This window comes from Gadus morhua, chromosome 2 (assembly GCF_902167405.1).
Source record: "Gadus morhua chromosome 2, gadMor3.0, whole genome shotgun sequence".
NCBI lineage: Eukaryota > Metazoa > Chordata > Actinopteri > Gadiformes > Gadidae > Gadus > Gadus morhua.
Window position 1 is genome coordinate 1953580 of NC_044049.1, and position 24532 is coordinate 1978111.

Consider the following 24532-nt stretch of genomic DNA (forward strand, 5'->3'; position numbering starts at 1 on the left):
GTATACGTTTTATATATATTTCGCCTAATTTTGAAAAACTTTTATTTTTAAATCAACATTAGGTTGTTTTTTTTCCTGGCCATTCGTTGCGGAGTAAACATTTAAGTTTGGATGCTGGAGAGCACGAGGCCCAGCCTTCACCGGGTGCCTCGCTCGACATCTTTGCGCTGGAGGAACTCAACGGCCGCGGTACAAAGAAGACAATAGAGTGGCATATTTCAAATAAATGGTTCTCTTTATTCGTCATTGACTGTCAGACTAACAACGAAAAAGGGAAAGAAAAACAAAAACACCTGTATTCATGATTCTAAAAAAAATAAAGAGAAAAGAATGAAAAATAAAAACAAAAAGCAAAAACTATTTCACATCCATGATTGTGTTTTTCCAAATCATTGGTTTTTCAAAAAGGTAAATGGGGGAGAAAATTAAAGTTGCTAGCGTCAAGAGACTCTGTATAGGTAAGGATCATTCTGCACGTAGCCACCTGTGTGCCCAAGTGGGGATTTATGTGCTGTTATTATTTCAGCGTGCAAGCTAACCCCACGACCCTTAACCCCACCCCCACCCCCCCCGCCCCCACACGCGCAAAATAAACACGCACAAACCTCTCAAACGGGATATACAAAAGCTTGTGTTTAACATTAAACAGTGCAGGGCCTTGACATTAACAGTAAGGGCCCTCCTCCCCCCCCCCCCCCCCCGCCTCCCGCCTCTCCCCCCTCCCCCCAACCCCTCCGCCCCCCCACCAACCGGCGTCCAGGTGCGCATTAACATCACTGAGGGGTAGAACCCATTTCATCTACAAAGTGACAGGATAACAGAGCAAAGAGGACATGGGAAAGAGAAAAAGAAAAACAAAGAGAAAAAACAAAAACACATTTGCTCATATGCACAGTACAGCCGCATCTTAATTCATCCTCTCTCATTGCTCATACATACGTGCACACACACATACGCACGCACACCCACCCAACAGCCAAACAGTTAAAAATAGTTTCAGAGGAAAAAACAGGACAGGACCCTGGATACTGTTTGCGTTGTCGCTGTTTGGTGATGAGGGAGAAAATGTGTTGGGAGGTAGAGGCAGAGAGTCGGGGGGGGGGGGGGGTTGGTTTTAAGGGGAGCCAGACCCAAGCAGGTGCTATTTTTTGGCTTTGGGCCCCTTGGCTGAATTCCGTGGTGGGGTCACCGGTCTGCCAGCGCCGATCGGGCCTTGGCCAGCGTAAGAATACAACTTCTTATCGGCAGGCTTGAGGATCTGCAGGGAACAGCGGACGACAATGTTAAGAACCCCCAAAACACACCCGCTAGGGACGGAGCCAGCACAATATGGTGAACGGACTGCTTTTATAGAGGGCTTTGCTCACCAGTGGCTACTCAAACACAATACAATACTTATAATATTCACTCGTACATGCACACATTCGCACACCGACGGCGGTCTCAGCCACGTAAGGCGACAATCAGCACGTCAGGAGCGGTTAGAGCGAGGCGTCTTGCTCAGGGACACCTCGACACTCAGTCAGGAGGAGCCGGGGATCAAAAGAGGAACCCTCCGGTTACCGGCCAAACCGCTTTACCTCCTGAGCCACATGCCTCCTCCGTTAACATGTCCATTACCAACTATGTGGTAACACAGAGCCAGACTAATCCACAGCAGCCTGTGCTAACAGCGCAGAGGAAACGGAGTGCTACGACGCCGTACCTGGAAGGAGCACATGAGAGTCTCGTCCACGCTCATCATGGCGCCGGCGTTGTCGAACTCCCCGCAGTAGTTGGGGGCCGAGAACAGTGTGACGAGTTGCCTCTTGGCAAAGAACTCGTAGCCGTCTTCTACCACCTGGGAGGGGGGGCAGGGTTCAGCACAACGTTAGCATCACAAAGGGAAACACGACACGTCGGTTAGGCATTCTGAGCGATTTAAGGTATAACGCAAGGTTTATAACGAGGGCTGAACGATTAATCGAAATGGCCATGTAATGGAACTCGGTACGCAAATCGCAAGGGCTGCGCTAAAAAAAAAAAAAAATAGTGCTTGGTTACCATTACTGACTGGAAATCAGTACGACTCATTTATTTAAATTTTACAATTCAATAGTTTAATAAAGAAGTTTAAAATATAAATTAATCTCAACACATCGACCTGGCCTAAAGGAAAGAGCAGTTTTAAGTTGACAATGTTGGTTTGGTTATACTAAGGAATGATTTTTTGTTGTGAATAATACACAACATAAGGAACTTGATAAATTATAAAAAACGCACATTAAATCGCAATATTGGTCAAAATAATCGCAATTATATAATTTCCCCAAATCGTTCAGCCCTATTAATAACCAGGGTTTCTGTAGGTTCAAGATTTATTTCATATTTTTAAGTCACATTTAAAGATCATTGTGATGCAATTTAAGACCTTCACATCCGTATCGCTGATAAAGTATGAAGGATATGCAGCAAATTCCGAGTGTGTGTAACTTGCAAAGTAAACGAAATGCAGTTTGCATTTATGGAAATTGGTTCCGTGATGGCTTGTTTTGTAGCTCTATTACAGCGTAATGAATACAAATTTCCCCCTAAAACCCATTTAAGCTGAAGTTAATGCAACAGTGTTTCATGAAACATTAACTCCAAAATCCAACACACTTTTAAGACCCATCTAAATTTAAATTACATTATTTAAGACGTCTGACATTCCAAATGCCTGATTATTGAATTTCAGGACTTTCTAAAGAAAGGACCCCTGTTTAACAGCTAGAACCAGACGAGCTGAGATGACAGCTGCATACCTGATGTGCCCTGCATATAAGGTCCATGTCGTGCTTGTGCAAAAATTTGGCCACCACGTCGGCACCGAACGTGAAGGAGACGCCGCGGTCGTTCTCTCCCCAGCCCAGGACATCTTTGTCGGGGTCGGCCCACAGCAGGTCGCACAGCAGGCCCTGATCCGGCACGTCCGTGGGCCGCATTACTCTGCGCACCTGCTCCATGGACTGGAGGTCGGGGGACAGACCTGCGGACAATGAGGGGGGGGGGGGGGAGACCACAGTCAATAACCACAAGCAGCGCGGCCATTTCATGTATCGCCCAAGAATCCTCGATCCAGTTAACAGGTGATATAATGCCCCAGGTATGAGTGTGAATAGCCGTTACAATCCGTTTGAAAATCTGCCTTGTCCCTTTGCCCTAGTGACAATCGCCAGTGGGCGTGTCCACCTAGACTTATGCTGGATAGATCAGTCCACCAGCCTACCCCAGTGGACTGTAGCAAATGTTTCTCCACTATCAGTCATACATCTAGGTGGACACTCCCACTTATGTCACACGGGCTCAGGGAAGGGCAGACTTTCGACAGCTTTTAATGGCTAATCACACCTGGAGGCATAATATCACCTCATTAAGGCCGATGAGGCAGATTAGGAATGACGATTACCTCCGTGGCAGCAGAAGATCTTCTCGTCTACGATGGCAGCCACGGGTAAACAGTTAAAGCAGTCTGTGAAGGTCTTCCACAGCTTGATGTTATATCGTCGCTTGCCTGAGAACAGAAAAGGGGACAGAAATAAGCAACAGAATGAAGGGGACGGGGTTTATGAGAGGCAAGCCGCAGTGTTGACCCCTGATACTCACACTCGTCGTAGAAGCCGTAGATACGGTTGATGGAGGCGCACTCGTGGTTCCCGCGCAGCAGGAAGAAGTTCTCGGGGTACTTGACCTTGTAGGCCAGCAGCAGGCAGATGGTCTCCAGGGACTGCTTGCCTCGGTCCACGTAGTCGCCCAGGAACAGGTAGTTGCTCTCGGGCGGGAAGCCTCCGTATTCAAACAACCGAAGCAGGTCGTAGTATTGGCCGTGGACGTCGCCTGCGGGGGGCGGCAGAGGGTTAGCTCTTTAGTTGCCACAGCTGCGGGCAAACTAAACGTACAACGGGGGGGGGGGCGGAAGTGGCTCAGGAGGTAGAGCGGGTTGGCTGGTAACCCGAGGGACGCTAGTTCGATCCCCGGCTCCTCCTAGCGGAGAGTCGAGGTGTCCCTGAGCAAGGCACCTCAGGGACAGCCCTAACTGCTCCGCACGAGCTGGCTGGCACCCTGCATTGTTGGCTCTGCCGTCGTTGTGTGCATGACAAGTCGACACACACAACAACGAATTGAATCGATGTAATGGAACACGGTACGCAAATCGCATGGGCTGCGCTAAAGAAATAGTGCTACGTTACCATTACTGACTGGAAATCAGTACGATTCATTTATTTTAATTTTACAATTCAATAGTTTAATAAAGAAGTTTATAAATAAATATTTGAATATTAATAAAAAAAAAAACGAACTTCGAATAAGGTTTTTTGGCAAAAGTCAAAGCCCTAACTGGAACCCTGCCGTGCCCCTGGGGGAAGCGGTCAGCGGTGTGTGGGGGTAAACGCGTGTGCGGTGTGTGGGGTAAACGTGTGTCACCGGGGCCTGTAGTTCATGAGGACTCACCGCAGATCTTGAGTGGCGCTTCCAGTTCCAGCAGGATGGGTTGGCTGAGGAAGATTTCACGAGACTTGAGGCAAAGCCCTCGGATCTCGTTCTCCGTCAGCTGGACATTCTTTCCTGGACGAGAGCCCTTGACTGGAGCAGTGGAAAGGGAGGGAGGGAGGGAGGGAGGGAGGGAGGGAGAGGGAGAACGCAGGAAGCAGAAGTGAGCAATGGAAACAGTCCACACGCGAGCATCTGTAGAGGACACAAAGTATTGTGCCAACATACGCATTGTATGGCTTTGTTAATACCCACAACATCAGAAAATATTTTGACAATAAGGGCCATAGTTGTGGCGTTGGATAAATGCTACAGACACTTCAAACCCAACACACACACGACAACAACTCGTGGTGAGCCAATATATAAAATGGTCGATAGCACAGTAGCCATCCAACGACACGTTTCCTGGTTGAGAGCAGGGCCAAGATCAGCCTGCGAGTGCAGAGCTGCACCCAGGAGAAAGACAAACGTCAATGTTCTGCGTGCATGTTCTGATCTCCCCCCCCCCCCCCCCCCCCCCCCAACTGATGACGTTATCGCAGCACAGGGACTGCAAAGGTGCACGCAATTCACCACAGTCAGCAGGAAAAAGGGGCTTGCTTCAGAGTTCAAAGGCTGGTGTTCAGGGTTGAATTGTGCAACGTCTGACATTCGAGAAGACATCTTCATAACCTATGCAGTCAGGTGAGCGTCTCAGGACCTCGCTCAGCTATGGTCTCGTCAGTGAACGTCACATTCTTCTCCGCCTCGTTTTCGTACCGAAACCAATCACAACTCAAGATAAAAAAAAAACCCAAACTTGTTAAAAAGGAATCTTGAACCTAAACATGAACCCATGGCTCGAGAGATTAGATCACTGCAGCCGGAGACACTAGTTCTACAGCTACATGTAGAAGTTCCGCCTTCTGGTCAGAGTGTGGTCTGCACTACAGATTTTGACGGGGAGTGTACGATGGCCAGGTCTGTGACTCAACTTAAGTCTGACAACACGTCTTGCGAAGAATTCTAATTAGAGTAGGGGGGGTGTGTCTAGAAAGCTATCCCCGGTATGGCACTATTTCAATTTCAAGTTAAATCCTTTAAGCCTGGGGGTGGTAACGGTTACGATATAACGACACTACTACTTTTCTCGATATTTCTTATTGATCCAGTTGGACTGGTAGTATGATTTTACTTCCTCTGGATTTGAACAAAACCTGTTATGTGCCAATTTCCAAGATGACACAAATAGCAATGCATTTGGAAGTAACATCAATATGAGGACCATGTCATCAATTCAACAACAGTTCAATAGGCCTTATAGATATGCATCGATTGATTTACTTATTAATTAGGCATCAATGTGTACAAATTATGGAACTCCTTTGATGAAGAGCAACAAAAATATCAGCCCTAAAGGGAATTAGGAAGCGAAGTCCTCCCAAGTGAGAACGAGGTATCAATACTGCAGCGCTGCTCGCCTCTATAAACCTGGATTACTCCTGGCTAAGCCCCAGCAGAGCTTACTCCAAAGTTAGCCCCGTGTGGCCGGTGGGCAGCCGTGAGCTCAGAGCCGGACGGGGGACCGCCTAACAAAAGGGCTTTCTGCTGCGCTGATCATGGGGTAGAAAGGAAAAGGTTGGATCGGCACAAAGCAGAACGGTGGGAGAGAGAGAGAGAGCCGGGATCAACGGTTAGTTTAGTCAAGCCTGGCCCTGAGCTCAGCCATGATGTCATGGTTCCTCCGGTGTACTTTCAGGAACACGGCCCCTGCCACCGGAACCGTTTAGGTCTAATGCACGTGTAATCCAATTGAAGGAAGTCCCACATCCCCAATGCATTTGATTGGTTTGGTCATCAAACATGCATGCGGGCAGGTGGGTATAACCCAGGCAGGACCCTAAAGGCGTGCATCAACCTCACACAGACTACTACCTTTATGAACGAATGAAAACACGTGTCTACGGAGAGGAACACCAATTAACTGAAAAAGGGAAATGATTATGGTCAGATGTAAAGGGAAAATTTGAGGAAAGGGAAAAAGGTCAGTCCCGTTACGCAAGAGGATATAAATACTGCCATTATCTGCCCTGTTTGTTTTCCGCTGTGCCGCGCCGACAACCTCATCACGGACTCAGTGAAACAAGCTGTGTACAAAACACAGACGCTCCTCCTCCACCACCACCACGACCAGGGCCCAGAAGGCACATTCTTAGCTTTCATAATGCCACTAAGTTCCACGAGACTCTGCGGGGAGAACACGCACTCAGGCTTGGTGGTTAACACTTAAACAAGGAACCCAAGCCGAGTCGTGCATTAGCATCACAGCCCAAGTTGAAACGTTTTTCTTCTTATAAAAAATAAAAAGTATGATTTAAGAGGTACAATTTAAGTGGAATTTGTCGTTAGAAATGCCGAAGCTGTTCATGAGTAATGGTTCTGTGAGATGGTACTTTCTGGTTCCTAACCCTAACCCATACTTAACAGTTTATACCAGTCTTTACGGTTAAAACTGATGACAGTGCACTCAATCTATATTAGTCCATTACATTTACACTCTGCACCTTACTGCACTTGTGCTTAATCGCCAACTGCATTTCCTCGTCTCTGTACTTAAACTCTGCACAATGACAATGAGGTTGAATTGAATCAGACCATTTTGTAATCAGACCAATCCCGACTCATTTCTGACCAATCCGTGCTTCTCTTGCAGTCCAGATTCGTTTGGAGAATCCAGCGTGCCAATCAATCAATAGGGATGCTAGAAATACCAAAAGATTATCATTGAATACATGGTTCCACATTTCAATAATTTTTAACCTGCTATTTGACTGCTTTAAAGATAGCATGAGGAACCGCCGCCGGTCCGCAACAGCAGAGCAAAGCTTCTATGCATCTCACTTCCACTTCTGACGTCAGGACGTTCCTGGAAGGCTGCCATTATTGTAAAGCTTTTCGAATGCGGAGGGGAAGTTAGTCTAGAGAACACGGCCTGGACCTTTTTTAAAAACACGCCGTCTGCAACAACGAATGATTGCACAACAGGCGTTGGACTATTGGAGGATATATCCTGCTCCCAAACATTCCCAAAATACCCAACATAACCTGCATGATGATTGATTACAATAATTGTCATAGTTTATGACTTGCTTAACAAGAACTTGTATGTTTTCACCCATAATCTTGACCCCCGCTAGGGCGTGAATGGACTACTCCTGAAGGAAGGGCCCACGTATGAATGGAGGGGAAAATATTTTTTGGGGTTGTTAATTTCTAAATATGGCTCTCTTCTGATAACTTTCTTTATTACTCACATTTCAACTACAGCCGATATAAAAATGACTAAATTAAACATGCTATTTTACAGATCATTCCTAAATGCACCCGTTAAAGAAATGGAAAAATTAACAGGTGCATTAGTTGACACAATGAAATGTCAAGTTCAGGAGTGATGGTTCACAGCCTGCAGTACCACAGACAAAGAGCAGTGGTTCTGAACCGACTAGGCCGCGGGGGCATTCGGGATGAGTCACGGACTGAGTGGGTCAGGGACATCTTAGAAAAGAAGGTTGATCGCAAGGATGGGGCAGCGAGAGTGCGGTAGCCTACAAACCAACGTCATCACGCACAGCAGCTAGCTGGTACCGCTATGGTCCATGGAGATGAACATTCAGCCCTACTTGAATAAGCACAGGCCAAACCTTAATCTTTAATGAATTCGGTTTTGGTAGCCCATGAATGAACTAAGGCTTCGATGGCTTACTATTTCATTGAGTTTAGCCCGAATTGTTGCAATTTCTCGCTCACTCCCTTTTGTTGAATTCATGACGGCATTGACATTTATTGCAATAGGTGTTGAGAATAAACATTGAAAGTGGATTGTGACCTAAGGACTCAAGAGTGTGGGTTGTGAGGCTGGACCAGTCGATAACCACTGCCATAGAGCATCCACAACTAGTGCACCATTTCTGCAGCGCACCACTTCCGTTAGATGCAGGTCACCGTTGGCGGAAAATTGTCTTTCTGCAGCGGCCCTACATGCTCGGTTTAAATATAAACCAAAGCTCGACTCATTTCCACACTGCAAGTGCACTGAAAGCACGCCTCTGGTGGAGAATGGGACAGCTGTGTTGCCGCGGAGCAGTGGCTCCAGATGAGCCTGAATTATATATACAGACTATAATGGCGGAGGTCATGCTCTCTGCGGTCACATACTCAACGCTCCCCCACTGAACTTTTAAAACCGTTGAGCGGGGATTTGAACCTGACCGACATCACGAAGGCTTGTGGTTAGACTATCGGAATCAACATCAGGCTGCACTGAACACTACGTATCTAGAATCCCTGGCAAGCATCTGCAGACATGAGGACTCTAGTGAAACACCACATTAAGGCACGTAATGCCCATCGCAATGAATCTACAGTGGGAATTACTGAAGACGGGTCGCGGTTCCTGAAGAGCATTTGTGTCCCGGCACACTCCTTCAAAGGGCTGAATTAACGGCTGGAAGAAGTATAGTCTGCAATGTTTACAATGAAAACACATTAAGCAAAATTACCTTCAAATTCATTACAAAACTGGCTGACAAAACGTTCCAGATCAAAGCAAAGCATGCACAAACATCGATTTATATTTTGTATAGTCTAGTGATGGCCAACCCTGATGATCATAGCTCTTGATAACTTGATAACAAAACCAAGCCTGCTTTGTTTGTAATAAAAACACTGCAGGGACCTTGCTAGTGTTAGCACGAGAACATAGAGCAACCACAAACCAGAGATAATATCTATATTCCAAAAGTCAGATTGTTTTTATGCACGTGGAACATTAACCAATATTCAAGTGTGCAGGAATGCTTACTTTTCTCAACAGAAAACGTTGCCGATAGGTTTAGAGGCTTTGGACCAATATGCTCGTGGGGTTGTCACAAGATAATCATAACCTTTACATAAAGCACAGTGCAAAAGCCCTTGGTGAGCATTCGGCAAAAAGCATCAGTGCTTTCCAAAAATACATTTTATTTTCTATAAAAGGCCCTTATAACAACAAAATCCACAACTGGACTGAATATTTAATAAAAAACTGAGTGCGTTTGTCAAACAACAAACTTGTGGATTATTCTCCATGCCACTTAAATGCCCCCCACCATTTCGGTGCCGAGATTCCCAGTAGCCAAAATTGTGCTTTAACCCCAGACGTTCATAGTAGTGTCCTGATCAAACTACATCAGATGGTCTCCCACTAGGACTGATCCAGCTCCAGTTCACCCGTCGACGGACCAGTACAACCTATGGTCCCTGGCAATGGGAGAAATCCCATCGAGCACGCACCAGTCGATGCCACCATCAGTTGCTAACAAATGCATTTTGGCACCAATACCCAAAAGTACAATCACCCCCGCCAGAGAAGGCACACTCCCGGGTCAGAGAACCCGCGGAACCCGCTTACCTTCCAGGAGACGCTGAATGATGGAGTCGATGTTTAATTTGTCCGGCTCCGCCATTTTCTTTATTTTCTGACGTTCTCGGGCAGCTAAGTCCTCGGCTTCGTACTTCACCTTCAAACGCGACCAAACACACCACCAAAAAACATTTTTAACCACAGTTCGTGTTTTAGGATCTGGTTTTAGGACGCTAGCACCGAGCTAGCTCGTCGAACCCTGGGCGAACGGCGTCCGCGGACCACAGTAATCAATGAGCTTTGGCGTTAGCTTAGCGTAGCTAGCTTCAAACCGGGCAGTGCTAAGCTAACCTAGCTAGTTAGCTAGCTGATAGAATATGTTCTGGAGGTTGGAGTGGGACGGAATAATTACCAGTTCGCGGTTCCGACCGGATAACACTTCTTCCCGGGAATTGCCTTTTGTAAAATGTATCCGGCGATGGTGACTCTGGCCCCCTTCTCCTTCGCAGTGCAGGCCCCCTTTATCTTCCCCGACCGCGGAACTTAAAAAGGGCCGTGTTTTTCACACTCTCGGAGGAGGCTAGGACGTAGTGATGTCTTTAAATCTGCTCGGTCCCGATTGGTCCGGCGTGGGGTTTAACACTTGAAATGGTCTCATCTGATTGGACGAACGCAGCATCCGTCATCCCGTTTAAGCGCCTCCTCGACCATTCAAAATGGCATCTGTGGGGAAAGGCCTCAGAGGGCGACATCAAGTTGTCATAGATGGAATTGCAGTTAAAAATGTTTGACACGGATGAGTGGTTATCCTCCGCTCGAGATGTACACGCCTTTGACGCACTATAGAAAGACAAAGACTCATGGTAAAACTATGCAATTAGTATCATTAGTCATCCTGAAACCGATATTTGAAACATTGGCCTACTTTACAAGTTCTGGTTGAGTTGTATTGAGATCATCTCAATACAACTCAACCAAAACTTGTAGTGTAGGCCAATGTTTCAAATTGGCCTACAACTAGATGGAACTTTGATGAGAATTGAAGTCATCATAGTAGGAACAATTTTGAACTTCACAAACTTTCATATAAAATACCAATTCAACTAATTATATGATAAAAGTACTCCTCTGCAAAGTTTTTTTTTTCTTCCAAACTTTGTCTAGCATATATAAAAAAAAAAAAAGCATCAGGCTGGGCGTGGTTGTGCTTGTGTGTGTGTGTGTGTGTGTGTGTGTGTGTGTGTGTGTGTGTGTGTGTGTGTGTGTGTGTGTGTGTGTGTGTGTGTGTGTGTGTGTGTGTGTGTGTGTGTGTCTGTGCATGCGTGTGTGTGTGTGTGTGTGTGTGTGTATTGTCTGTGCATGCATGTTTGTGTCTGTGTGTGATTGTGTCTAAGTGCGTGTCTGAGAGTGTGTTATTGTGTGTCTGTGTGTGTTGTATGTGAGGGAGGTTAACTGGTGTGAGACATCCACAACTCAATTGTGTCCCAACCTACATCTTATTTCTCCATCTCTTTCCGTGGCCTTGCCGGAATCCCTTAATCTAGGACCTTGTCACTAGCCTAGCCCGCCCTGGTTCTCTCAACCCAGTATCCCTACGCACACAGGCTCAGTCACGTGTCCATTGGGCGGCCATCAGAAGAGGAGGGAAAACAGGGACGACATTCCTGATGATTCACCGGCTGTTTGTGTTGTTTACTGTCTACTCAATGGTGAATTCCATCATCGCAAGAACCACCTGCAGCCATGGTTTCCAAACAACCTGCAACACTGGCCGGAGGTTGTTTGGAGAATATGTGATAAGATGGATATCCAAGCTCACCTGGATCAGATAATACGTCATCATGTTAATATATTTAACAGTTCATGCATTTTTTTTACATTGTATTGTTAAAATTAAAATAGGTTTCGTTCCAAGACAGATGGCAGCCATGATTACCACGTATAGGAAGCTATTCTTTACATTCTGAGGGGGAGAGAGACGTAAAGGACAGGTTCAGTCTTGTAGGTCTTCTCTCCTGCACCTCTTCCCTCTCCATCTCTAACCCCACCTACAGCGCATTCCTCTATAAGAACCTGGACCCCGCGCCACAGCCCCACTATTCACGACCCGACCCTCCAGCGCCTTTATAAAGAAGATTAGATTCAGCTTTTCAAACTAACATATCGCCAGTTTCCTTATCTTTCTTTTCTATCGAGGCAAAAGAGCATAAATTAAAAGGTAAGAGGAATATTTTAAATTGAAGAGAGAATTGGTGTAGTGCTATTTATTTATTAACTCTACTTATTTAAAGTGGTCACAAGTAACCATTATAAAATGCAAATGCACCACTAAAACTAGGGTACATAAATAAACCATTACTTAACATTAGTTAAGGCAGAAATAAGCATGTACTAACAGTTAATAACAATAAACCAATGGTCTACTTCCTTTACTAATGGTGTCCATGTATATTTATGGTGTTCATGTATGTTTTTGTAATGTAGTCAATGTTTTTTTCAGGATTAACTAACCTCACCCCTATGCTAATAATAATATAATAATTTTATTACTGCATTAACTAAGAATTATTTGTGGATAATTAACGTACCCTTAAGTTAAGAGCCGCCTGATATCGATTCAAATTCAGTGTATGGACTAAATAAATCGCAATGTCTCGGTTATATTATTGTTCATCTTGTGTTCCTTCACCTTTATGAGTGATTATTTAAGCTTGATCATTTTTAGCTGCAAACCCGCCCAAAATTCATCTGGTCCCTTCTACTCCGAGACTCCCTTAATCTTCGTCCTTTTAGTCCAGGAAATATTATTAGGAATCAAATGAATAGGCGAACAATCGCTTAAAGTAAATAAAAAGATGGAACATTGAACTTTTTCCAAACAACAATTGAGAAAAAGATTCCTTGAGGCATGTAGCTCTGGGTATGCGAATAAAGGTCTTCGGAAAATAATAAACAAGCCAATCCCATCACTGCTCAGGTTACTGGGCAGGTGTGGCCTGCCCAGTGGTGGAGGGGCGCCCCTCCACCAACACACAAGCCTGTCCGGACTTGTGTGTCTGGGTGGAAATTTTATATATTTAGCTCCGAGCTACGTTATTTGTGTAGAGGCCTGTGCCAGTGTGCGCTCCAATACTCCGACATTATACAAGAGTGTAAACGCCCGCTAAGCCTGCAACTGTGACTCACCGTGGACATATTGCAAAGAAGTGACGGGACATTCATTGAGATTTAATTTCCCCCCACCCCCCAATCTCCCCCTGGTGTTTCACAGTGGAAGCCACAGTGCCTGCTGGCTTCACAGCACTTCATTGCACATCAAATGTCTCTTCCGTTAAAAAAAGACCAGACCGATGTACGAGGATGCAGTGAATGAGTGTACCTTCTCTGCTTCCAGGATGGGCTCCTCCGGAGTGCAGATCGTGTGCGTGTCTCTCGGGATCCTGGGACTGGTCGGGGCCATTGTGTGCTGCGCCATCCCGAGATGGAAGGTCACGGCCTTCACCGGACAGTCCATCGTCGTAGCGCAGGTGAGCAGGAGTCGACGGACGGAAGTCTTCTGTTATCGTTGTGTACTTGAATCGTATTTTTTATTTTTTTATTTAACCTTTATTTTTCAAGATAAAACATTAAGGAACAGTTTCTTATTTACAATATTGATCTGGTCCAAGAGGCCCCACCAGGAATAAAAGGTACAAATAACAAAAACAGAAGCATGACTAATTTAGACAAATATAAAACGGATATACAAATACATAACCTATGTACAGAAAGAAAATAGAAAACACCATTGCACTAACACCATTACACCCTTCACACACAATGTTATATTGTGTGTGAAGGGTGTAATTCAAATGAGAAACAGTGGAATCAACAGGAGCAGGGGGGGTCTACTAAGACATAGTTAAGTTTCTGCTTGAAGGCAGACTGTGATATGAAAGCTGTAAGTTTGAGGGTGTCTCACATCGGTCGTTCATTTGCATCGACTTCGTTTTGATTTCTTGCCTGTTTTCATCAATCCAGGTCTGTGTCCAATTCCTTGAATGCTATTTTAAAATGTTCCATTAAAATGCAATAGTCTAGGTCGGATATTGCTTCCATCCAATGGAGCACCTACATACAACTTTAAACAATAATAACATGCTGGTTTGGACAACAAAGACAGAAAGCGATCCATGTCCTCCTACAAGCAGAATCACTCTTGGCCACGATGATGTCATCTGGAATAAATAACAAGGGTCTCTCTCTCTCTCTCTCTCTCTCTCTCTCTCTCTCTCTCTCTCTCTCTCTCTCTCTCTCTCTCTCTCTCTCTCTCTCTCTCTCTCTCTCTCTCTCTCTCTCTCTCTCTCTCTCTCTCTCTCTCTCTCTCTCTCTCTCTCTCTCTCTCTCTCTCTCTCTCTCTCTCTCTCTCTCTCTCTCTCTCTCTCTCTCTCTCTCTCTCTCTCTCTCTCTCTCTCTCTCTCTCTCTCCTTATCTCCCTCCCTCCCTCCCTCCAGAGCGTCGAGGAGGGCCTCTGGATGAACTGCGTGGTGCAGAGCACCGGCCAGCAGCAGTGCAAGAAGTACGACTCGCTGCTGATGCTGTCCGCAGACCTGCAGGCGGCCCGCGGCATGGTGATCATCAGCTGCATGCTCTGCTCCCTCTGCCTGCTCATGCTCTTCGCCGGCGCCGACTTCACCACCTGCGTGGAGAACGAGAGCGCCAAAGCCAAGATCTCCCTGGTGGCAGGCATCGGGCTCATCCTGGGCGGCCTCCTGGTGATCATCCCCGTCAGCTGGTCCGCCCACAACACCGTGAGCGACTTCAACGACCCCTTAGTGGTCGCCAGTCGGAAGAGGGAGCTGGGCGCGTGCATCTTCGTGGGGTGGGCGGCCGGCGGCCTGCTCGTCCTGGCCGGGGGTCTGCTGTGCTGCTTCAGCAAGGTGAAGTCGGGGGGCTCCCCGGGAGCGGCCAAGTACTACAGCAACGGCGGCGCCTCCGCTCCCAACAAGAACTATGTCTGAGGCGGAGGACGGAGCGAGGCGAGGAGGAACACGACGGCTGACAGTTGTTTTTGATAGAGGGGGGAAAGGAAAACTGTAAATACCAGCAGATAAATGCGTACCTTTTATTATGTATTTGTGTTTTACTTTGGTGTTAGGTACAGGGTTTTTAGTTGGGTTAGAGGCAGATTATTTCTTTGCCTACAAATGTCTCCTGGAAAAGGTGCGGAGTTTCTCAAAAGCATTTAAGCGGTCACCACTTACCAATCGACAAATTGTGAATTTGTTTATTGTGTGCTGTCGTATCCATACCTCTTTCATACCACTGCTGTATTTAGTTATCTATGTGTCTTAAATGTAATAAAGGAAGATTGTGTATATTTCCTTATTGCTTGTATTTTTTGAAGGTTACTATTTGGTTTTTGTTTCGGTATGACATTTTGTGTATTTGTGGGTCCAGATAACTCCGAAAGTTATGCAATTTTTATGCAACTTTCAATGATTGTCGTTGAGGCTTGAAATGGGAGTTGAGTAATAGTTTCTGAGTAATAAACGAACCTGTGAGTAATAAACAACCTCTGAGTAATAAACAGACCTCTAATGAGAACCTTTTCTTGTTGTTTTATGATTTCTTTAAGAACAGGTCCAGACGATCAAGTAGAATTTTTGAAAACCAAACATTTTATTTCAAACTATGGAATGCATATATTATAGTTTGTTCTAAAAAAAAATATTTCAAGAATGTTTTTAATTTGCCACCTGAAGTTATGTATCATGGCTTGTCATACAACCCTTGTCTAAGCAAATCACTACCACAATGTTTTGAATTTTAAAAAACATAAAATTGTGTATTCACTTGATAACAATAACATTAAAATATGATACTTTGAAAATAAGGTAATCTGAATTTATTATTACTGGCTTTCAATATAGCAGTGAATCCTTCCATTAACCCTTTGTTTTCCCTAAGATCTCCAATGAAGCCAGTTCAAACTCAGTCGACTGTTCTGTCAGTGGTCACGTCTCTCTCTCTCTCTCTCTCTCTCTCTCTCTTCATTCTCTCAGGGCGTGGCACTACTGCTGCTTGGGCTGGAGATCATTCACCGTCTTGGTCAGCGCCTCCAAAGCCTCTCTCAACTGCTTCACTTCGTTCCGTAAGCTTTCAATCTCCTGGGAAGTTCAGAGAGAGTCAGACGTACAGTACGTAAAGTCAGACGCTGGAGACAGTGCTATCTCTGGTGAATCACTGGTTTCGCACGGATGTGGCTGATTGACTGATAGCCTGTTAGCAGGAATATTGCTTTTTTACTAAATTATTGCTGAAGCAAATATTTACATTTACATTTACATTTAGGGCATTTAGCAGACGCTTTTATCCAAAGCGACTTACAAGAAGTACATTTTTTAGAAGAATGAGAAACAACATTATTCCTCTCTCTGTAAAGTAAGGATGTTCATAGAACCAAGTGCCAAGCACTAACAATTGCTAGGTTAAACCATAGTACTTATGGCGCTATGATGGTAAGGATGATAGTACTGATAGTACTTTAAAACTATCGTAGAATAATGTGCAACGGTTTTCCTCACCCCTCCTCTGTTTCCCTGGTCTCCGACGCAGACGGTCGTGCTCTTCAGGAGAGTCTTGTTCAATTTGAACTCGCTGGATTTGGTCGGGGCAGCAATGCCGTCTTTCAGGGAAATCATTATGGGCTGGCCGTCTTTGCCGTCAAACCAATCGTCTGCCTCCACCGACGGCTCTGGACCAATCGTGTTAGGGTACAGGTCCTCCTGGAAGAGGTCAGACTGAAAGACAGAGACATGTTTAGCCCACATGGAATGCAAACAGAACACCTGGTGGAGGTGTATCGTTGTCATGGTAACATCAATGTTCAGGGGATGCTTCCTACCTTGCGGGGCACGGTCATGACAACTGGTTCACACTTCCTGTCGTGGAGCTTATAGAATCTGAAAAAGTCATGCATACAGAACAAGTTATTCATGATTTTATTTATGAATGAAATCATGGTTAGGGTCGAACAGCGCACGGTTTTTCTTTTTCTAAAGGTGCTGTCGGTACAATTTACGAGCTGTGAGTTCTTTAAAATTCTCTCTGCGAATATTTGGTGGGAGTTTACTGAGAGCTGCCAGTATAGGTATTAAATCTTAGATTTGTAGATTGCTCCTGGCTTATATCTGACCAATCATTCCATCGCAATCCTGATTGGCTCATGGAATCCATTCCGCTAGTCAGAAGTGTGCCAACGCAACAGTTCAATGTAGGAGGGAGATAGGGAGGGAGGCAACGTGGTTTCGAATTGTTGCTGGTCTCTCTTGCTCTTTTCTATCGTCTCGATTTCAACACTCAAATCGAACATGCTGCAGCTTTAATACATCCGGGGCCATAGCTACCTTGCTATTTCACATTTGTTGACCTCCAGGCCTCTCTTGGGCATGTAGCCCATGCCCTTCTGGCTCTCCTTGCCGCTGTACATGGAGAGGTAGTGGACGAACGGCGCCTCGTCGGTGATCTCGAAGTAGCGGATACTGGTGTCCCCCTGTGGTGAAAGAAAAGGGACCCAATCGGGTCACATGTCTGGTAAGAAGGTGGGCATCGGTTCGTCAGTGGGTCTTTATGATGGTGTACATCTATGCACACACATATACGCACGCACGCACACACGCTCGCTCACACACACGCACGCATGCACGCACACACACACGAACACACAGGTTCATAGATGGATCCACACAGGACAGAGCCGTACCTTGCCACACAGGAAGACGATGCCGGTGTCTGGGTCGAAGAACGGCAGCAGAACGCCGCTGCTGGTGTCCAGCTCCTGAAGTGTGAGGGGCTCCCCGAAACGGTTCTGTCCAGAGGAAGGAGAGCCGTCACACACATGGCTGTTTGGATCCAGAACCGTAGCTACCCCAACGCATTCAGAGTTTGGTTCACGCAGGACAATCAACGTTTGGTCATTTCCCCTATAAAGGATGTTCGTTGTTTTTTTTTTCAAACTTTCAAAGTATCTTAGCAATAAACATGTACTGGAAAATAATCATGTACGTGTCACAAGACAGTATGTCAATCAGTTTCCTTTAAGGGCAGCCTTCTCCAACAGTTTCTAGACAGCGGCTTAGCTCAGGAGGTAGAGCAGTTGTCTTGTAACCGAAAGGTTGCTAGTTTGATCCCCGCCTCCCCCTAGCTGAGTGTTGATGTGTCCCTGAGCAAGACACCCTGACGAGCTGGCTGCGCCTTTCATGGTCGACTCCGCCGTGTGTATTAACTGATGTAAGTCGCTTTGGATAAAAGCGTCTGCTAAATGCCCTAATTGTAATATACATATTTATGTAATTATATTTATATATTAACAGTGTCCCTCTTGAGGCCCGACCTCTTTTGAGGTCTCTTTTGAGGCCCGTGTGCGCGCTGACTCACCGGGTCCCAGAGGGCCACCTGCCTCTCGCTCATGCGGCTGAAGCCCGTGCTGAGGATCTTGTTGTCGGACACGAACAGGGCCCTGACGGGCCGGGAGCCCTCGTGGGGCTTCTCCTTCTCCTGAGGGAGGAGGGGGGGGGAAAGGAGACGGGTTCAGATCCACGGTAACATCACGCACCATCTCACATACTTAGTTCACTCTCCCTACTGCAAGATGGTCACTCGTTCTTGGGTTCAGTGTGTGTGTGTGTTTTGTGTGTCTGTCTGTGTGTGTGTAGCTGTGCGTGCGGTGCATGTGTATCCATGTGTGTTTATGTGTGTGTATTTGTGTGTGTGTGTGTGTGTGTATGTGTGTGTGTGTGTGTGTGTGTGTGTGTATGTGTGTGTGACTGTGTGTGTGTGCGCGTATATGGATGTGTGTGTGTGTGTGTGTGTGTGTGTGTGTGTGTGTGCGTGCGTGCGTGCGTGCGTGCGTGCGTGCGTGCGTGCGTGCGTGCGTGCGTGCGTCTGTCTGTGTGTTTGTGCGTTTCGTTCATCATCAGTTTGCCGCGAGTCATTCGAGACAGCCATGTCGCGTTTGGCGAACCAGAGGACCTAGCGCTGCGCCCCACCGTGATCACGGTGCCCTTGCGGGGGTCCAGGACACGCAGGGTCTTGTCCTTGCAGGCGGTCAGGATCTGGGAGCCGTCCCGGTTCCAGCAGGCGCTGTAGATGAGGTCGGTGTGCACGGTGTCCATCCGCACCATCTCCTGTCCGCGGGCCACGTTCCACAGGATCAGTACGTTGTCGCAGCCTGTAGGGGGCAGTGAGGAGCGGCCCAGGGCGGTGAGACGATAACGAGGTAGTCCGAGGTCGTCAAAACAGTTTGGAAGTAGGTGTGTAGAGTGTGTGTGTGTGTGTGTGTAGAATGTGTTTGTGTGCGTCTGTGTGTCAATATGTATCTGCGTGTGTGTGCGCCAACGTAAGTGCGTGACTGTGTGTGTGTGTGTGTGTGTGTGTGTGTGTGTGTGTGTGTGTGTGTGTGTGTGTGTGTGTGTGTGTGTGTGTGTGCGTGCATGCACATGCGTGTTCCCGTGTGTGGGTGTGCACTTTATGAATGAGCATTGAACCCCTGGGTACCTGCGGTCATGAGCACGTTGTGGGCGGTGGGGTGCCAGCTCAGGATGCCCACCCTCTTAGAGTGGCCCTCCAGCTTCACCACCGGTTCGCTCAGGGGCGAGGTCAGACCTCCCTCTGGGATCTCCCAGATCTAGGGAGGAAAACCGGGCCAGGAGGTCAGCATCTACGTGTCGTAATACGCATTGACGTGTGTATAAATCACGCACGTCCAAGTGTGTTGCATTCAGTCACATCCAAGTGTGATTGAGTGAATAATACAAGTGAATAATGTATACGAATCAATCACAGCCAAGTTAGTTTGAATCACTCACATCCAAGTGTTATTTAATCACATCCAAGTGTGATTGAATCACATCCAGGTGTGATTGAATCACATCCAAGTGTGATTGAATCACATCCAAGTGTTATTGAATCACATCCAAGTGTTTTTGAATCGCATCCAAGTGTTATTGAATCACATCCAGGTGTGATTGAATCACATCCAAGTGTTATTGAATCACATCCAGGTCTGATTGAATCAGATCCAGGTGTGATTGAATCACTCACATCCCAGTGTGTTAGTGAGTGAATGAATCCTACTGAGAACAGTGAGGCCGGTTGACTTCTCCTTACCATCACACTGCAGTCCTCGGACCCGCTGGCTATGATGTTGTCGTTGTGGGGGCAGAACTCGATGTCCAGAACGGGACCAGTGTGGCCGCACACTGTGGGGTAGGACATATCAATACGTCCCGTCTGGAGAGAGAGAGAGAGAGAGAGAGAGAGAGAGAGAGAGAGAGAGAGCGAGAGAGAGAGAGAGAGAGAGAGAGAGAGAGAGAGAGAGAGAGAGAGAGAGAGAGAGAGAGAGAGAGAGAGAAAGAGAGAGATTTATCTTGTTTTATCTTGTCATCAGTGTGGCAGGAATTGGTTTGACTGATCATTAATCAAGTCAAATCTGATAGATTCACAGGGTGATCCTTTATCCTTAATCTATAAGCCTAAATAAAACAAAAAAAATAATAATTTGTGTTCCATTTCTCTTAAAAACCCCAAAAAAAAAACCCTGAGGACACAAGAGGGTCATGATTCGCTGGTGGGCGGGTGGAATGTGAGACGTGCAAAAACTCGTTCTTCCACCTTCTGCGTTCGAATAAGGCGTTGAACTCGCATCTCCGCTGTCGCGCAGCCACCGTGCAGAGAGTCGCAGGGAGCTGGCCACATCCTGCCCTGCGATCTGCACTGCAGCGCTCCCTATATGGAGACATCTCGAAGAGCCGCAGCCGCCCGAGTGTGACGACGACTCAAAAAACGGTGCAAAGCTTCTCCTTTTTTGTGCTATTGGGCAGAATTCACTTCCGAAGCGTGACTTGGCCACAACTGATACGCAAAGGATAATGCTTCAGAAATAAATGCTATGCATAATGTAAAAAGTGGCAGGGATTAGTGAGATTTAAAATGTATACTTTAGTTTGCACGTCCTCATGTGAATGTGCTGGTGCCTGTCGGTGTGTGCGTGGGCGTTTGTGTGCTTGGGCGTGTCATTTAACACACTATAACCCAACACTTTGTCTTTGTTTGGCGCTGTTGAACTCTGCTCCCTCCTATTGGCTCTGTTGAACCCCGCTTCCTCCTATTGGCTCACCTTGCTCAGGGGCAGCACGATGAAGGACCCTCCACCACTGGCGTCCACGATCATGGCCACGAACTTGGGGTTGACGGTGCAGAAGTTGCTGTCCCACGTCATCTGGGAGATGCGGATGTCATCGTAGCACTGGTCGGCCTTCAGGCCCTGGCCGAAGACATGGCGGAACTTACTGGACCTCACCACCTTCCGGGACATGGTGGCCTGTAGCGTGGGATGGAGGTTGGGTCGGGGTTAGAGAGAGGCACACGAGGGGGGGTGGGGGGGGGGGGGACAATGGTGACAACAGTGGGGGTTGGCCTAGCTCAGAAGGTTGCTAGTCTGATCCCCAGCTCCACCTAGCTGGGTGCTGAGGTGTCCCTGAGCTAGAGACTTCACCCTCACTGCTCCCGACGAGCTGGCTGTCGCCCCCTGAATGGTTGTCTCTGTCACTGTGTCACTGTGTGTATCAACCATTGTAAGTCGCTTTGGATAAAAGCGTCTGCTAAATTACCTAAATGTAATTGTAACACCAATATAGAGAGGAGATTGAGTGGAAGAGCAAAATGTAGTATCTAATGCTGTTAGATGGTGGGTAAGTAGGACTGTGGATGTAACGTGTGTGGGCGCCATGTTCCTTGTTTTAACGTTAACAAAGAGTGCAGAAAGCTGTCAGTGGGTGGCTTAGCAACCAGGCACTTGCTTCCCGGTTTGTTATCTCGGCGGGCGGGCTATTTCATCACGAAAGCTGCAGGAAATAGAAAGAAGCCAGAGAAAAGAGGAAGAGAAGGCTTTCGAAAAACGACTTCCCCTCGTCTGTCTAAGACCGCCGTCCTCCTCCACCTCCCTTCTCTCGGTCGACCGCTTGTGTTTTAAACAATCTGTACACTCTGCACACTGTACAATTGATGCAAAATAAAGCATCAAATACACCTGAAGAATAAGAAAGTAAACCGACTTGTGCTGCATCAAGCCCTGCCTTCTCCCTGCTCTTATTCATCACCCACATCACTGTCTTCTGAACGAGGCACGGCTTGCTCGCCAAACCTCACTCCAACCGAACAGCTATTCACATCAACCTTCAGTTCCTACACTTAGTATCTAGTCACAAAGGCCTCTGTCCCTTGCATCCCAAACACTGTAACAATGCAGCGCTCAGGTCTTGAACACGCTTCTGGAGGGAGCTACGTCACGGCTGTGTGCCGGCCCGGAGCCGTTGAACCACAGCGTGAGAGAGAGCACCCTGAAACACTTCGCTCACATCCGTCTTGACTCATCCCCTGGCCGCTTGTTGTCCTCGTGAAGGCAATCGCAAACGGCACACGCACACACAGAGGAAATACCTCTGTTGTAATATCACATCCTCTGCAGCCTTGCAGCCCAATCAGTATTAATACGAAGAGCAACACGGAAAAGATCCAGTTTACAGACCCAGTTTACCCACAGACCTGGTTTCAACAGGTTTTTGCAAACCCACCTTATTAAACTATCCCTGCATTAAGTAACTGTGGAGGAATAAATACAAAATCGACTGGAGGTTTTTGCTTTGCCTCCATGTGTGTATCTCACTTCCTCATAGACACCGCCTCACCCAGCTCAGACAGACAGAGCAGCTCTCTGCCTGCATCACAAGACTCCTTCAGCTGGCCTGCTACTTATGTAATAATCCTTTATAGAGTGAGGCATGATTGTATCAGAGACCGTTATGCCTCTGCCACCGATCAATCAGTCCCCATCTCTCACACGCAATTCTTTGTAAGTGTTTTTTCAGCTGACCCTGAAGGACTTACCTGCAACACAGGAATGGAATTGAATTTAAACAGAGGCGAAAGACTTTAAGGTCCAACAACACCAATGCTTCAATTTTTACGACTCATCATTTTATATTGCACAGCCTACTATTTACACCACAATCCTAGAACAAGAGTATGCGGAAGGCCTGTACGGACCAACCCGATTACAGGTTTGGTTTGAGAAGCAGGTGAGTGAGTGTGAGGGGCAGGGTCAAGGGTCATGGTGCCGCGTCCATGCATCAGGGTGAGGTTGAGGGTGAGGTCGTGTGAGAGGGCGAGCGAGCGGACCTACCTGAGCGTTGGTGTGAGTCGGTCGGCGTTGAGAGGTGTAGAAGCGGAGCACCGGGCTTACAGAATGAGTAGTGGAGGGCGTCGGAGTTCAGCACATCTCGCTGGCAGATGGAGGAAGTGGATAGTTGAAGGGAGCGAGGTGAAAAGGGGAGGGGACCGATTTTAAATGCAACTCACCGCGGGGTTGACAGAGAAACGCTGAAGTGAAACCCACAGGAAGATGTGAAATACTTACTGAGATAAGAGCCCTACTACGAGAAGAACTGTCAGAGACGAAACAGGCCCCCTGATGTCACAGCCGGCCCCGTGGGTTAACATCCACTTCTCCAAAGTGGCTTTGAGTTACCCTGCTGAATTGAGCCTTTATGATATTGAGATATCAAAACTTGAGCCCTTGGACCATCCACCCACATTTTTTATTGCAACATTAGGACGACAGAGTCCAACATTTGAGGAAGTTCATGTAAGGGTTACGTCACACACATACCAGTAGATAAGAGCATGTGCCTTCAATATGCTTGGATCACAAGCGATCTGGTCCTAGATCAGTTGTTCAGTGGGTTGCAATCTGCAGCCTCACCACTAGATGAGACTATATCCTACACACTGCACATTTAAAGTGATCTCGGCCCAGGCTTATTATCATTACTACGGTTATGAGCAGGAATTCAGCGAATCTTAACAAAGATTGGAGCGCGACTGTAAGGCAGCAATGCAATGTTCATTGTCATCACTATCACACTGCAAATAACACCAGGAATCTGCTGCCTCTCAACCACACACACACACACACACACACACACACACACACACACACACACACACACACACACACACACACACACACACACACACACACACACACACACACACACACACACACACTTAAACCACTGCAATTAAACAAACATGGACCAATAAAGGAGATCTTTAGTCAGGTTTTAAAAATATAGACTTCCGTTTATTGCACAATCGCTGCTGGAGACTTTTAGGAGAATTAGGAGCTGTCTGTTACACAACGGGCAAACATGAAGAAGGAGCGGACCCGGGAATAGTATGTCTTTGTGGGTGTGTGTGTGAGTGTGTTTGTGTGTGACCATGCACACCCACACACACACACACTATATCCCATCAGCATAGAAGGAAAAAAATCGAATCATTTATGTCATACCATCTGTATACATTGCTTCAGGACTTTTCTCACAGAGAAATGTTACCTCCCCCCTCCTCCTCCTCCCACACACACTTTAAAAACATGATGATTGGCAAATTAGTCACTTGTGCACCTCCAACCCCTTTACTACATGTCGTTGTCATCACTCGGCCAATACAAGTCATTCCCGTATGCCCCTCGATAAAGAGACGACAGGTCTCTGGCAATACACGACGCGGCCGTTAGATGACGCCAAAGTCCCACAT

General features: G+C 46.8%; 3 protein-coding genes across 6 annotated transcripts; 1 reads left to right on the plus strand and 2 right to left on the minus strand.

Annotated features, from left to right (window-relative positions):
* Window positions 1-789: 789 nt before the first annotated feature.
* On the minus strand, window positions 790-10505 carry ppp1caa (protein phosphatase 1, catalytic subunit, alpha isozyme a). Its single transcript, XM_030348808.1, has 8 exons — window positions 10305-10505; window positions 9941-10049; window positions 4471-4602; window positions 3625-3855; window positions 3428-3532; window positions 2784-3007; window positions 1706-1840; window positions 790-1258 (listed from the first exon to the last, which is right to left on the minus strand). The coding sequence occupies exons 2-8, from the start codon at window positions 9993-9995 to the stop codon at window positions 1142-1144; spliced, it is 999 nt and encodes a 332-aa protein (XP_030204668.1). The 5' UTR covers window positions 9996-10049; window positions 10305-10505; the 3' UTR covers window positions 790-1141.
* A 1337-nt stretch (window positions 10506-11842) lies between these two features.
* cldni (claudin i) lies at window positions 11843-15672 on the plus strand. Its single transcript, XM_030348921.1, has 3 exons — window positions 11843-12110; window positions 13287-13419; window positions 14386-15672. The coding sequence occupies exons 2-3, from the start codon at window positions 13288-13290 to the stop codon at window positions 14890-14892; spliced, it is 639 nt and encodes a 212-aa protein (XP_030204781.1). The 5' UTR covers window positions 11843-12110; window position 13287; the 3' UTR covers window positions 14893-15672.
* coro1a (coronin, actin binding protein, 1A) lies at window positions 14128-23446 on the minus strand. 4 transcript variants are annotated; one of them, XR_003974766.1, is made up of 12 exons: window positions 23115-23443; window positions 21051-21254; window positions 20042-20164; window positions 19430-19559; window positions 18922-19103; window positions 18311-18430; window positions 17637-17741; window positions 17281-17426; window positions 16779-16836; window positions 16459-16674; window positions 15893-16041; window positions 14128-14143 (listed from the first exon to the last, which is right to left on the minus strand). XR_003974766.1 is itself a non-coding variant. In XM_030348602.1 (12 exons), the coding sequence occupies exons 3-12, from the start codon at window positions 21246-21248 to the stop codon at window positions 15946-15948; spliced, it is 1374 nt and encodes a 457-aa protein (XP_030204462.1). In that variant the 5' UTR covers window positions 21249-21254; window positions 23115-23214; window positions 23291-23446; the 3' UTR covers window positions 15530-15945. The 4 variants fall into 4 exon arrangements, 2 of the variants coding, with proteins under 2 accessions (XP_030204462.1, XP_030204472.1); XR_003974765.1 differs by lacking the exon at window positions 14128-14143 and adding an exon at window positions 14327-14355 and having other exon boundaries at window positions 23115-23442; XM_030348602.1 differs by lacking the exon at window positions 14128-14143 and having other exon boundaries at window positions 15530-16041; window positions 23115-23214; window positions 23291-23446.
* Window positions 23447-24532: the final 1086 nt, after the last annotated feature.

Bases quoted from the DNA above. Each gene is read 5' to 3' on its own strand.
- cldni (XM_030348921.1), top strand. From the start codon at position 13,288: ATGGGCTCCTCCGGAGTGCAGATCGTGTGCGTGTCTCTCGGGATCCTG. The intron at 13,420-14,385 runs GTGAGCAGGAGT...CCCTCCCTCCAG, and splicing joins AGTCCATCGTCGTAGCGCAG to AGCGTCGAGGAGGGCCTCTG.
- ppp1caa (XM_030348808.1), bottom strand. From the start codon at position 9,995: ATGGCGGAGCCGGACAAATTAAACATCGACTCCATCATTCAGCGTCTC. The intron at 3,533-3,624 runs GTGAGTATCAGG...TTCTGTTCTCAG, and splicing joins CTACGGCTTCTACGACGAGT to GCAAGCGACGATATAACATC. The intron at 1,841-2,783 runs GTATGCAGCTGT...CCCCCCTCCCAG, and splicing joins TTATATGCAGGGCACATCAG to GTGGTAGAAGACGGCTACGA.
- coro1a (XM_030348602.1), bottom strand. From the start codon at position 21,248: ATGTCCCGGAAGGTGGTGAGGTCCAGTAAGTTCCGCCATGTCTTCGGC. The intron at 19,560-20,041 runs GTAAGGAGAAGT...TTTCCTCCCTAG, and splicing joins CCGAGGACTGCAGTGTGATG to ATCTGGGAGATCCCAGAGGG. The intron at 18,431-18,921 runs GTGGGGCGCAGC...CTCCTCCCTCAG, and splicing joins GCAAGGGCACCGTGATCACG to GAGAAGGAGAAGCCCCACGA.